This window comes from Salvelinus fontinalis, unplaced genomic scaffold (genome assembly GCF_029448725.1).
Source record: "Salvelinus fontinalis isolate EN_2023a unplaced genomic scaffold, ASM2944872v1 scaffold_0615, whole genome shotgun sequence".
Taxonomy (NCBI): Eukaryota; Metazoa; Chordata; class Actinopteri; order Salmoniformes; family Salmonidae; genus Salvelinus; species Salvelinus fontinalis.
Window position 1 is genome coordinate 34,695 of NW_026600824.1, and position 14,673 is coordinate 49,367.

Below are 14,673 nucleotides of genomic sequence, written 5' to 3' on the forward strand. Positions count from 1 at the left end.
AAAAGCCACAGCCCTTGCAGAGCAAGGGGCAACCCTACTTAAAGTGTCAGAGCAAGTGATGTAACTGATTGAAATGCTACTAGCGCGTACCCGCTAACTAGCTAGCCATTTCACATCCGTTACACCCCTACCTTTTTTTACAGTATCTGTGACCAACAGATGCATATCTGTATACCCAGTCATGTGAAATCCATAGATTAGGGCCGAATTCACTGATTTCAATTGACTGATTTCCTTCTATGAACTGTAACTCAGTAAAATCTTTGAAATTGTTGCATGTTGTGTCTATATTTTTGTTCAATGTAGATTTATTGCACCCGTTGTTCCAGTTTAAATGGTTTAGGTAGTCTCTTTTATCAATGTTCCTAACCCTGATAATCATTATTAACGCAGGATGCGGGTGAATAATAAAAAAAAATAGTTGGCTGTCCTAACTCTGGCTGGATTCCAATAGAAATTACACATAATTTAGCAAACCAGCATAATATGACATGCAGGCCTGATGTGGCCAGTAAACCAGGAGGTTCCTAACACCTCTGTGTTAGGGTAAAACTTGGCCGTCAAAGTAAGGTCTTTATAATATATGTAATGTTTTGTCATAATGTCACGCCCTGGCCTTAGTTATCTTTGTTTTCTGTAATGTTTTGGTTAGGTCAGGGTGTGACAGGGGGGATGTGTGTGTGTGTATTTGTCTCGTCTTGGGTGGTTGTATGGTTTAGGGGGGTTTAGTAGAGTGTATGGGTTTGTGTTGAGTGTAGGTATCTAGGTATGTCTATGGTTGCCTGAATGGTTCTCAATCAGAGACAGCTGTCATTCGTTGTCTCTGATTGGGAGCCATATTTAAGGCAGCCATAGGCATTAGGTTAATGTGGGTAATTGTCTATGTGTAGTGTTTAGTGTCAGCACTATTTGTTTGAATAGCTTCACGGTCGTCTGTTTTTTGTTCGTCTTATAAATAAAAAGATGTCTTTCTATCACGCTGCGCCTTGGTCCACTCTGCCTCATTACGACGATCGTGACACATAAACAGTTTAATTTTAATGATAACATTTGGAACCTACTTGAAGTCCACAGGACTGAAAAGGAATTAATTTAACAACGATGTCTCTGTCACTAACTAATACAGTAAGGATACAATTCACTCGAAAAGGCAAGGCACACTGGGAAATTATATTTGATGTGTGGTTTATTGGGACGTGGCTTTCAATTAGGTATTTTTGGCTACCTGTGAGTGGAAGCGTTGTACTAGTTTAAGTAGTCTATAGTTATGTTAATAAACATTTGAGCATGTCTGCTTCCAGTTCTGACGTTTTTATAAACTCTTACATAAGAGCATGTTACCATAAAGACTTGAAACATTATTGTAATGTCCTTAACCCAACTGTGTGACCTTGTCAAGAGATACTGACCTCTTGGTGCAATGGGTAAAAATACTATATAAGGTGTTATTGCACAACACTGAAAGTTTTAATTCCTTAACACTGACAAAGTGTAATAGTGTCAGCACTAAGCACAGTGTTCATTTAACACTCAAAAGTATGGACCTGTGTAGCCATGGCCAGTGTTAAATTTAACACAATCAGTATTGATTTAACACAGGAGAATTTAATGAATAGGGACACCTGGTAGAATTTCTTCATGTCTCCAGAAATGATTTAAATTGGATAATCATCTGTTAAATTAACTAAAAACTAGCCACAATTTCATTCAAATCTGCAGACAGTTATGTAATAGAGAACTTCATGTGAGATTTCTCCTGGCGCTTTTCACGAGGTCCATGTTTCATCATGATGGAAAACCAATTGTAATAGCTTATTATTTGTCATCTGTTTTTAGGTCCATATTATTGGCTTTACCATATTTGGAAGCCAACACCATCAGGCCTGTCTGCTTGTGTAACATGCCGAGACAAATGGCCGCTCTCCAGTAAGTGCTCCACTTGACTGGCATCCTGTTATCCAGCCTATCCACGGCTGAAGGTCAGATTCTTCCACTACGCTTTTCAAGTAGTGAGTCCAATTCTCCCTCTGAGGCAAGCTCCTTCACCTCAGTCAGCGTCTCACACACGTTCGACCCATCCTCACCATCCTCTTCATCATCTGAGCTGTCCGCCCAGCGTCCAACCCTCCTGACCCCCTCCCCGACCACAGGTGCGTTCATAGAGGGGTTGTGGTCGTAGATTACCAGTTTTAACCCCTGCAAGTGGGAGAGACCGGGAAAACGGCAGATGTTGTTGCGGTCCACATCAATCACGGTCAGAAAGTGCATGGCAAGCAACACTGGCGGGAACTCAAACAGCTGGTTCCCGGCTAGCCAGATACTCCTCAGCTCCTTCAGCCCACTGAGCTCCATGGGCAATTTGCTTATCTGGTTGTACCCCAGATGGAGGGTCTTGAGGTTGGGGAGGTCGCAGACCACACTAGGGAACTCAATGAAGCGGTTTGTCTCCAACCAAAGGGTATTCAGTTCTTTCAACTCACCCAGCTCCCGGGGGAGGCTCCAGAGCTTGTTGTTGCCCAGATACAGGATGTTAAGCTGGGGTAGCTGACACACCGCCGCAGGCAGCTCTTCAAAACAGTTAAAGTCTAAAGCTAGGAGCTGCAGCTTCCTCAGGTCCTGCAGGTCTGCAGGTAGGGTGTTCAGGTTGTTGCCACTCAGGTAGAGCTTGACCAGCTCATTGAACAGGCAGGCAGCCACAGGAAGCCGACGCAGCTGGAAATTGCTCAGGTCTAGTGTCCGATCAAGAGGCATCTCCTTTAGGTCGCCCACCAGGAAATGCTGGCAGCGCTCGGAGGGGATGAAGGCCACAGCGCCACGCATGACGTTCCCCATCATGAACACCCTGTCCTCAACCTGATGCTACGCCTCACTCACCTCTGATTTCGCCGCAGAGGTGAGGGAGAAGTGAGGGGCTCATGGAAGAAAGTCCAGGAAAGTCCATTCCTTCTCTTTCATGATTACTTAGCAATATAAGCTGTCAAGTCTGTTGATATTTTATAGAAAATAACAAGAATAAAACATGAAATATGACTATATGACTGAATAACTTACGACTTGATTGAAACCCTGAAAGGCAATTCCAATGTCAAGCTACCGGTCCATGCATCAGCCAATTCTGTTGTGACCCCCACAAAACTGGAGATTATACTTGACGGTCTCTCAAAAAACACAGACTTCCAAATTATGTTTGCCAGCATTCCCCCAAATAGAGGTATGCCATTGTTGCTGTTGTTGCTGATATTCCCATACCCTTGCACAGACCTCTGTTGGCTCTCTCTCTGTCTGTCTATGGTTCTGAGCTTTGCCTCTCAAGCAAAAGCAAATGACGAGCTGCTCACTCCTCCCCATTTGTGCTTAATGACTTTTCCCGTCTTCATAACAGGAGAGAGCGGGGGGTGGGCTATGGTCTACAGAACAGAATGTAGTCAGTTGATAAGTGTAAGAGGTGTTAAGAAAGCATGGGAGGTCATCTACATTCCGTCCGTCTACAAACCCTCACACAGCCTGTGATTCATGCCTTTAACATCGCCACACAAGTGGCCATTCGTCCTTCACTATGATGTGCAGAATTTGTGACTGTTAGCAGAGGCTGCCTGTCATGTTTCTGAGCCATGGCACAGTGTTGCAGGCAGCCATGTGAAAGAGCCAGAGAGTGTTTTGGTCAAACTGGAAAACCAGTAAATCATCGGGTGGTTTGAAATGTTTGCTGTAGGGAGTGGAAAATGAAGTAACAGCCTCCCAAAAAAAGTAAAGCAGCGTATGAGGGGGATGTAAATGCCAGAGTGGTCTGGGCTTCGTCAACCCCAGGTTAGGGAGTCCTGTCTGCTTCGTTCATATTGACTTGGTGTGAGCTGTGAGTGTGTGAGGTCTCACACCAGCATGGTCTAGCTGGTTATGCTGGCAAACCAGCCTTCATTGTGTTTTTTGCTGGCAGACCAGCCTTTGTTGTATTTTGCAGGTGACCAGCCATTGATGTGTTTTTGCTGGTGACCAGCCTTCGTTGTGTTTTTGCTGGTGACTAGCCTTCGCTGTGTTTTGGACATTGGTGACCAGCATAAGCTAAAGGAAAGCCAGCATCAAGTCACATTATACTGGCTTGCAAAGTGATGTTTAATTTCATTTGGAATCCAGGCAGACTGGATTCCCACAATCAGCATTCAAAATGACTGCTAGGGTTAGATAAAGATAAATATATGAGACTAGCTAAACAATCTAAACTAGATCAACCATTTCAATAACAGGTGCAATATATCCAACTAACAGATTGAATTTGTTTAGAAAAAGGTAAATTATTTATCTTTGTGTAGCACAAGATAAAATAATCAATCAATCTACATGCCAAAACAGATATTGAAACAAACAATTCAAAAAATCTAACTGCAATAGAGCATGCTGAGAAATATGATAATGATGGATCTGGTTTCGCAGACCAGCAAAGTGTGCATTACTTGGGAGTCAACATCACTTGGGATTTAAACTCACAACCTCTCGGTTGCCAGCAACCTGAAATTCCTGCTGCGCCACAGGATCTGTGAGTACGATAATGAACCCCCTAGAGTCGATGCCCGCGCCCGCACAGAAATCGAATTAGCATAATAAAAACATCCCGATCAATATACGTCTGTTTAAGCTGGAGATATCAGTTTATTTCAATGGGCTGTGTCTCAATGTACCACATCAGCAGACATCAGCTTTCCGCAACTGCGGTTGAAGGTGGCCGAGCTACAGCTGGTTATTATCAGAATAGGAGTCATCCCAAAAATCGGTCTTCTCACGAAAACATCTGTAGCATCCAAACCGTTTGGACTACACACTGATATGACCCCACCGAAAGGTGAAACTCTCACAAACACGTACATGCCGGATTTGCTCTACGATACCCACAAGCATCACAAGACTCATACGAAGGTAGCCCGGTACCAGTTTAAAAAATGTATGGGAGTATAAATGAAAGTAAAATATAAGATATATATATATTTTTTTTTCTCCCATATTTAACCTCTACTTCCATATATACTCCCATACATTTTTTACACATATAATGTATATATATACACTACCGTTCAAAAGTTTGCGGTCACTTACAAATGTCCTTGTTTTTGAAAGAAAGGCACATTTTTTGTCCATCACAATAACATCAAATTGATCAGAAATACAGTGTAGACATTGTTAATGTTGTAAATGAGTATTGTAGCTGGAAACGGTTGATTTTGAATGGAATATTTACATTGGGGTACAGAGAGAGGCCCATTATCAGCAACCATCACTCCTGTGTTCCAATGGCGCATTGCATTAGCTAATCCAAGTTTATCCTTTTAAAAGGCTAATTGATCATTAGAAAACCCTTTTGCAATTATGTTAGCACAGCTGAAAACTGTTGTGTTAATTAAAGAAGCAATAAAACTGTCCTTCTTTAGACTAGTTGAGTATCTGGAGCATCAGCATTTGTGGGTTCGTTTACAGGCTCAAAATGGCCAGAAACAAATAACTTTCTTCTGAAACTCATCAGTCTACTCTTGTTCTGAGAAATGGAGGCTATTCCATGCTAGAAATTGCCAAGAAACTGACGATCTCGTACAACGCTGTGTACTACTCCCTTCACAGAACAGGGCAAACTGTCTTTAACCAGAATAGAAAGAGGAGTGGGAGTACACAACTGAGCAAGAGGACAAGTACATTAGAGTGTCTAGTTTGAGAAACAGAAGCCTCACAAGTCCTCAACTGGCAGCTTCATTAAGTAGTACCCGCAAAACACCAGTCTCAACGTCAACAGTGAAGAGGCGACTGGGATGCTGGCCTTCTAGGCAAAGTTGCAAAGAAGAAGCCATATCTCAGACTAGCCAATAAATTGAAAATATTAAGATGGGCAAAAGAACACAGACACTGGACAGAGGAAGATTGGGGAAAAAAGTGCTATGGGCAGACGAACCTAAGTTTGAGGTGTTAAGATCACAAAGAAGAACATTCATGTGAAGCAGAAAAAAATGAAAAGATGCTGGAGGAGTGCTTGACGCCATCTGTCAAGCATGGTGGAGGCAATGTGATGGTCTGGGGGTGCTTTGGTGGTGGTAAAGTTGGAGATTTGTACAGGGTAAAAGGCATCTTGAAGAAGGAAGGCTATCAATCCATTTTGCAACGCCAAGCCATACCCGAGCGGCGCTTAATTGGAGGCCATTTCCTCCTACAACAGTGCAATGACCCAAAGCACAGCACCAAACTAAGCAAGAACTATTTAGGGTAGAAGCAGTCAGCTGGTATTCTGTCTATAATGGAGTGGCCAGCCTATCATCGGATCTCAACCCTATTGAGCTGTTGTGGGAGCAGCTTGACCGTATGGTACGTAAAAACTGCCCATCAAGCCAATCCAACTTGTGGGAGGTGCTTCAGGAAGCATGGGGTGAAATCTCTTCAGATTACCTCAACAAATTGACAACTAGAATGCCAAAGGTCTGAAGGCTGTAATTGCTGCAAATGGAGGATTCTTTGACGAAAGCAAGGTTTGAAGGACACTTATTATTTCAATTAAAAATCATTATTGTCAACGTCTTGACTATATTTCCTATTCATTTTTCAACTCATTTCATGTATGTTTTCATGAAAAACAAAGACATTTCTGAGTGACCCCAAACTTTTGAACGGTAGTGTACACAGTTGAAGTCGGAAGTTTAAATACACTTAGGTTGGAGTCATTAAAACTTGTTTTTCAACCACTCCACAAATTTCTTGTTAACACACTATAGTTTTGGCAAGTCGTTTAGGACATCTACTTTGTGCATGACACAAGTAATGTTTCCAACAATTGTTTACAGACAATATTTAACTTATAATTCACTGTATCACAATTCCAGTGGGACAGAAGTGTACATACATTAAGTTTACTGTGACTTTAAACAGCTTGGAAAATTACAGAAAATTATGTCATGGCTTTAGAAGCTTCTGATAGGATAATTGACATCATTTGAGTCAATTGGAGGTGTACCTGTGGATGTATTTCAAGGCCTACCTTCAAACTCAGTGCCTCTTTGCTTGACATCATGGGAAAATCAAAAGAAAATCAAAAGAAATCAGCCAAGACCTCAGAAAAAAAATTGTAGACCTCCACACGTCTGGTTCATCCTTGGGAGTAATTTCCAAATGCCTGAAGGTACCACATGAACTATTGTTTATACAGATGAACAAGTATAAACACCATGGGCCCACGCAGCCGTCATACCGCTCAGGAAGGAGACGCGTTCTGTCTCCTAGAGATGAACGTACTTTGGTACCAAAAGTGCAAAGCAATCCGAGAACAACAGCAAAGGACCTTGTGAGGATGCTGGAGGAAACCGGTACAAAAGTATCTTTATCCACAGTAAAACGAGTCCTATATCGACATAACCTGAAAGGCCGCTCAGCAAGGAAGAAGCCACTGCTCCAAAACCACCATAAAAAAGCCAGACTACGGTTTGCAACTGCACATGGGGACTTTTTGGAGATTGTACTTTTTGGAGAAATGTCCTCTGGTCTGATGAAACAAAAATAGAACTGTTTGGCCATAATGACCATCGTTATGTTTGGAGGGAAAAGGGGGAGGCTTGCAAGCTGAAGAACACCATCCCAACCGTGAAGCATCAGGGTGGCAGCATCATGTTGTGGGGGTGCTTTGCTGCAGGAGGGAATGGTGCACTTCACAAAATAGATGGCATCATGAGGACAGAAAATTATGTGGATATATTGAAGCAACATCTCAAGACATCAGTCAGGAAGTTAAACCTTGGTTGCAAATGGGTCTTCCAAATGGACATTGACCCCAAGCATACTTCCAAAGTTGTAGCAAAATGGCTTAAGGACAACAAAGTCAAGGTATTGGATCAAGGTATTGGAGTGGCCATCACAAAGCGATGACCTCAATCCCATAGAAAATTTGTTGGCAGAACTAAAAAAGTGTGTGCGAGCAAGGAGGCCTACAAACCTAACTCAGTTACTCCAGGTCTCTCAGGAGGAATGGGACAAAATTCACCCAACTTATTGTGGGAAGCTTGTGGAAGGCTACCCAAAACGTTTGACCCAAGTTAAACAATTTCAAGGCAATGCTACCCAATACTAATTGAGTGTATGTAAACTTCTGACCCCCTGGGAATGTGATAAAAGAAATTAAAGCTGAAATAAATAATTCTCTCTACTATTATTCTGACATTTCACATTCTTAAAATAAAGTGGTGATCCTAACTGACCTAAGACAGGGAATTTTTACAAGGATTAAATGTCAGGAATTATGAAAAACGGAGTTTAAATGTATTTGGGTAAGGTGTATGTAAACTTCTGACTTCAACTGTATATACAGTACCAGTCAAAAGTTTGGACACACCTACTCATTCAAGAGTTTTTCTTTATTCTACATTGTAGAATAATAGTGAAGACATAAAACTATGAAATAACACATCATGTAGTAACCAAAAAAGTTAATAAAATAAAATAAAAATATATATTTGAGAGTCTTCAAAGTAGCGACCCTTTGCCTTGATGACAGCTTTGCACACGCTTGGCATTCTCTCAACCAGCTTCATGAGGTAGTCACCTGGAATGCATTTCAATTACCAGGTGTGCCTTGTTAAAAGTTAATTACTGTAATTTCTGTCCTTCTTCATGACTTTGAGCCAATCATTTGTGTTGTGACAAGGTAGGGTTGGTATACAGAAGATAGCCCTGTTTGGTGGAAGACCAAGTCCATATTATGGCAAGAACAGCTCAAATAAGCAAAGAGAAACGACAGCCGATCACTACTTGAAAATGTCAAGAACTTAGAAGGTTTCTTCAAGTGCTGTTGCAAAATCCATCAAGCTACGTCGGTAGCCATGAAGTGCTTTGAAAGGCTGGTCATGGCTCACATCAACAGCATTCTCCCAGACACCATAGACTCACTCACTCCAATTCGCATACCGCCCCAACAGATCCACAGAGGACGCAATCTCAATCGCACTCCACACTGCCCTTTCTCAGCTGGATAAAATGAACACCTATGTGAGAATACTGTTCATCAACTACAGCGTTCAACATCATAGTGCCCACGAAGCTCATCACTAAGCTAAGGACTCTGGGACTAAACACTTCCCTCTGCAAATGGATCCTGGACTTTCTGACAGGCCACCCCCAGGTGGTAAGAGTCGGCAACAACACGTCTGCCATGCTGATCCTTAACACTGGGGCCCCTCACGGGTGTGTACTTAGTCCCCTCCTGTATTCCCTGTTCACCCACGACTGTGTGGCCAAACAGGACTCCAATACCATCATTACGTTTTCTGACAACACATCAGCGGTAGGCCTGATCACCGACAACGATGAGACAGTCTATATGGAGGAGGTCAGAGAACTGGCAGTGTGGTTACAGGACAACAACCTCTCCCTCAATGTGAGAAAGACAAAGGACCTGATCATGTACTACAGGAAAAGGCTGGCCGAACAGGCCCCATTAACATTGACGGGGCTGTAGTGGAGCGGGTTGAGAGTTTCAAGTTGCTTGGTGTCCATATCACCAACGAACTATCATGGTCCAAATATACCAAGCCAGTTGTGAACAGGGCACAACAAAACATTTTCCCCCTCGGAGACAGATTCTTTTTTACATGGGCCCCCAGATCATCAAAAGGTTCTACAGCTGCACCATCGAGAGCATCCAGACCGGTTGCATCACCGCCTGGTATGGCAACTGCTAGGACATCTGACCGTAAGGCGCTACAGAGGGTAGTGCGAACAGCCCAGTACATCACTGGCACCAAGCTTCCTGCCACCCAGGACCTATATAATAGGTGGTGTCAGAGGAAAGCCCATAAAATTGTCAGAGACTCCAGTCACCCAAGTTATAGACTGTTTTCTCTGCTTCCGCACGGCAAGCGATACCGGAGCGCCTAGTCTTGGACCAAAAGGCTCCTCAACAGCTTCTACCCCCAAGCCATAAGACTGCTGAACAATTCATAAAAATCGCCACCGGACAATTTACATTGTACACTTTTGCTACTTGCTGTTTGTTTGTTACCTATGCATAGTCACTTCTCCCCCACCTACATGTACAATTTACCTCAACTAGCCTGTACCCCTGTACGCTGACTCGGTACCAGTGCCCCCTGTATATAGCCTCGTTATTGTTATTCTTATTGTGTTACTTTTTATTATTACTTTTTATTTTAGCCTACTTGGTAAATATTTTCTTCTTCTTGAACTTGATTAAGGGCTTGTAAGTAAGCTTTTCATGGTAAAGTCTACACTTGTTGTATTTGGCGCATGTGGTAAATAAAGTTTGATTTGATTTGAGGAAACTGGCTCTCATGAGGACCGCCACAGGAAAGACCCAGAGTTACCTCTGCTGCAGAGGATAAGTTAATTAGCGTTACCAGCCTCAGAAATTGCAGCCGAAATAAATGTAAGTAACAGACATATGTCAACATCAACTGTTCAGAAGAGACTGGGTGAATCAAGCCTTCATGGTCGATTTGCTGCAAAGAAACCACTACTAAAGGACACCAATAATAAGAAGAGACTTGCTTCTGCCAAGAAACACGAGCAATGGACATTAGACCGGTGGAAATCTGTCCCTTGGTCTGATGAATCAAAATTTGAGATTTTTGGTTCCAACTGTTGTATCTTTGTGAGACGCAGAGTAGGTGAACGGTAAATCTCCGCATATGTGGTTCCCACTGTGAAGCATAGAAGAGGAGATGTGATGGTGTGAGAATGCTTTGCTGGTGACTCTGTCAGTGATTTATTTGGAATTCAAGGCACACTTAACCAGAATGGATAACACAGCATTCTGCAGCGATACGCCATCCCATCTGGTTTGTGCTTAGTGGGACTATCGTTTGTTTTTCAACAGGACAGTGACCCAACACACCTCCAGGATGTGTAAGGGCTATTTGACTAAGAAGGAGAGTGATCGAGTGCTGCATCAGATGACCTGGCCTTCACAATCACCCGACCTCAACCCAGTTGAGATGGTTTGGGATGAGTTGGACAGCAGAGTGAAGGAAAAGCGGCCAACAATTGCTCAGCATATGTGGGAACTCCTTCAAGACTGTTGGAAAAGCATTCCAGGTGAAGTTAGTTGAGAGAATGCCAAGAGTCTGCAAAGCTGTCATCAAGGCGAAGGTTGGCTACTTTGAAGAATCTCAAATATAACATTTGTTTAACACTTTTTTGGTTACTACATTATTCCATATGTGTTATTTCATAGTTTTGATATCTTCACTATTATTCTACAATATAGTAATAGTACAAATAAATAAAAACACTTCAATGAGTAGGTGTGTCCAAACTTTTGACTGGTACTGTATGTATATATATATATATATATATATATATATATATATATATATATATATATATATATATATATATATATATATATATATATATATATATATATGCACATTTAATGATCTTTCTTATATCTCTAAGATATGTCAAACATTTCTAAACAAACTCTCTTTTGTTTCTTTTTTTACTATCTGTTTGCCATGTATGAATATGCTTTTTAATGCGTTTTCATGGGCTACTAGCAGTAAGACCCAAATTCGATTTTTAATCAAATATTGTGTTTTATAATTGTTTTATACCTACAGGGGTACTAAAATAGGAACTCACATGGTACTGGTTGTTCAAATCCCCAAAGCATTTATGCACACTTTACATCAAGTAAAGTGGTTTTGTCGGACAATTATTGACTTGATTCTGGGCAACATTTAACAAATTGCAGAACTGTATTCCTGCCATTAAATCTGTGGCCAATCTCTGTCATGCCCACAGACCTGGTGGCGTAGCAGGAAATTCAGGTCATTAGCACCCAAGAATTTGTGAGTTCAAATCCCAAGTGAGGTATAGTCTCAAGTAACCAGCATTTGGATGTAAAAATTCAGTAACTTATTGTTGTTTAACTTATTTTCACTGCAACATGTGGCCTGTGGTGTACTGTAAAATTACAGGAACTGTTAAACAATGTAGAATTTCATGGAATAAAAGGAAAACATGGTGGAGGGGGAAAGAACAGCATGGTCCTTCACAACCATCACAAGCAGTAAAGAACCCTTCCTGATATGCAAAGACTCATTATTACACATATTACACATATTTTACAGTACACTACAGGCTACATATTGCAGTGAAAACAAGTTAAACAACAATAAGTTACTGAATTTTTACAGCCGAATACTGGTTATGCTTGAAATAGTTTTTCCAATTTAGATAGTTTAGGTCAGGGATGGGCAATCTCAATCTCTTCATTCAGACTCAATCATGGACACTCTTACTGACTGTTGTGGCTGCTTGGCGTGATGTATTGTTCATAGTTCTAACCCTGGCAGTTATTCTGAATGCAGATTGTTGGTGAATAAAAGTTGTTGAATATCCACACTCAGGCTGGATTCCAACAGGAATTAGACATCACTTTGCAAGCCAGCATAAAGGGACTTGGTGCTGGTTTTGCGGGCATACAGTGCATAAAGTTTAATAAATTATTTGTTTACTCATCAGTCTACACACAACACCCCATAATGAGAAAGCAAAAACAGGTTTTTAGAAATTTTTGCAAATGTATTAAAATAAAAAAACTGAAATTCCGTTTATACATAAGTATTCAGACCCTTTGCTCTTTCCATTGATCGTCCTTGAGATGTTTCTACAACTTGATTGGAGTCCAGCTGTGGTAAATTCAATTGATTGGAGATGATTTGGAAAGGCACACACCTGTCTATATGTTGACAGTGCATGTCAGAGCAAAAACCAGGCCATGAGGTTGAAGGAATTGACCGTGTGTCAAGGCACAGATCTGGGTAAGGGTTCAAAAAAATGTATGCAGCATTGAAGGTCCCTAGGAACACAGTGGCCTCCACCATTCATAAATGGAAGAAGTATGGAACCAGCAAGACCAAGACTCTTCCTAGAGCTGGCCGCCCGGCCAAACTGAGCAATCGGGTGAAAAGGGCCTTGGTCAGGGAGGAGACCAAGAACCCGATGGTCACATTGACAGAGCTCCAGAGTTCCTCTGTGGAGGTGGTAGAACCTTCCAGAAGGAAGGCACTCCACCAATCAGGCCTTTATGGTAGAGTGGCCAGACTGAAGCCACTCCTCAGTAAAAGGCACATGACAGCCCGCTTGGAGTTTGCCAAAAGGCACCTAAAGGACTCTCAGACCATGCATAACTAGATTCTCTGGTCTGATGAAACCAAGATTGAATTGTTTGACCTGAAGGCCAAACGTCACATCTGGAGGAAACCTGGCACCATCCCTACGGTGAAGCGGTGTCCTCCTCCCAGAGCGCTAAGAACCTTGGCGTGATCCTGGACAACACCCTGTCGTTCTCCACCAACATCAAGGCGGTGGCCCGTTCCTGTAGGTTCATGCTCTACAACATCCGCAGAGTACGACCCTGCCTCACACAGGAAGCGGCGCAGGTCCTAATCCAGGCACTTGTCATCTCCCGTCTGGATTACTGCAACTCGCTGCTGGCTGGGCTCCCTGCCTGTGCCATTAAACCCCTACAACTCATCCAGAACGCCGCAGCCCGTCTGGTGTTCAACCTTCCCAAGTTCTCTCACGTCACCCCGCTCCTCCGCTCTCTCCACTGGCTTCCAGTTGAAGCTCGCATCCGCTACAAGACCATGGTGCTTGCCTACGGAGCTGTGAGGGGAACGGCACCTCAGTACCTTCAGGCTCTGATCAGGCCCTACACCCAAACAAGGGCACTGCGTTCATCCACCTCTGGCCTACTCGCCTCCCTACCACTGAGGAAGTACAGTTCCCGCTCAGCCCAGTCAAAACTGTTCGCTGCTCTGGCTCCCCAATGGTGGAACAAACTCCCTCACGACGCCAGGACAGCGGAGTCAATCACCACCTTCCGGAGACACCTGAAACCCCACCTCTTCAAGGAATACCTAGGATAAAGCAATCCTTCTGCCCCCCCCCCTTAAAAGATCTGATGCACTATTGTAAAGTGGCTGTTCCACTGGATGTCATAAGGTGAATGCACCAATTTGTAAGTCGCTCTGGATAAGAGCGTCTGCTAAATGACTTAAATGTAATGTAAATGAAGCATGGTGGTTGCAGCATCATCCCGTGGGGATGTTTTTCAGCGGCAGGGACTGGGAGACTCGTCAGGATCGAGGGAAAGATGAATGGAGCAAAGTACAGAGAGATCCTTGATGAAAACCCTGCTCCAGAGTCCTCATGACCTTAGACTGGGGCGAAGGTTCACCTTCCAACAGTACAACGACCCTAAGCACACAGCCAAGACAACGCAGGAGTGGCTTCGGGACAAGTCTCTGAATGTCATTGAGTGACCCAGCCAGAGCCCGGACTTGAACCCGATCGAACATCTCTGAAGACACTTGAAAATAGCTACACTCCCTATCCAACTTGACAGAGCTTGAGAGGATCTGCAGAGAAGAATGTAAGAAACTCCCAAAATACAAAATACAATGCCAAGCTTGTAGTGTAATACCCAAGAAGACTCAATTCTGTCATTGCTGCCAAAGGTGCTTCAACAAAGTACTCAGTAAAGGGTCTGAATTCTTAAGTAAACGTAATACTTCTGTTTGTTTTGTTTTTTGCAAAAATGTTAAAAAAAGAAGAAGTTTTTGCTTTGTCATTATGGGCTATTGTGTGTAGATTGAAAAGGGGGAAAAAAGGTTTTTATCCATTTTAGAATAA

General features: G+C 42.7%; 1 protein-coding gene across 1 annotated transcript; it reads right to left on the minus strand.

The window, feature by feature from the left end:
* Positions 1-848: 848 nt before the first annotated feature.
* LOC129846744 (leucine-rich repeat-containing protein 10-like) lies at positions 849-3,263 on the minus strand. Its single transcript, XM_055914601.1, has one exon. It carries the CDS (start codon positions 2,833-2,835, stop codon positions 1,981-1,983), a length of 855 nt encoding a protein of 284 aa, XP_055770576.1. The 5' UTR covers positions 2,836-3,263; the 3' UTR covers positions 849-1,980.
* Between the last annotated feature and the right edge of the window lie 11,410 nt (positions 3,264-14,673).

What these genes read in the sequence shown, in the direction of transcription:
- LOC129846744 (XM_055914601.1), bottom strand. Translation starts at nt 2,835, where the DNA reads ATGATGGGGAACGTCATGCGTGGCGCTGTGGCCTTCATCCCCTCCGAG.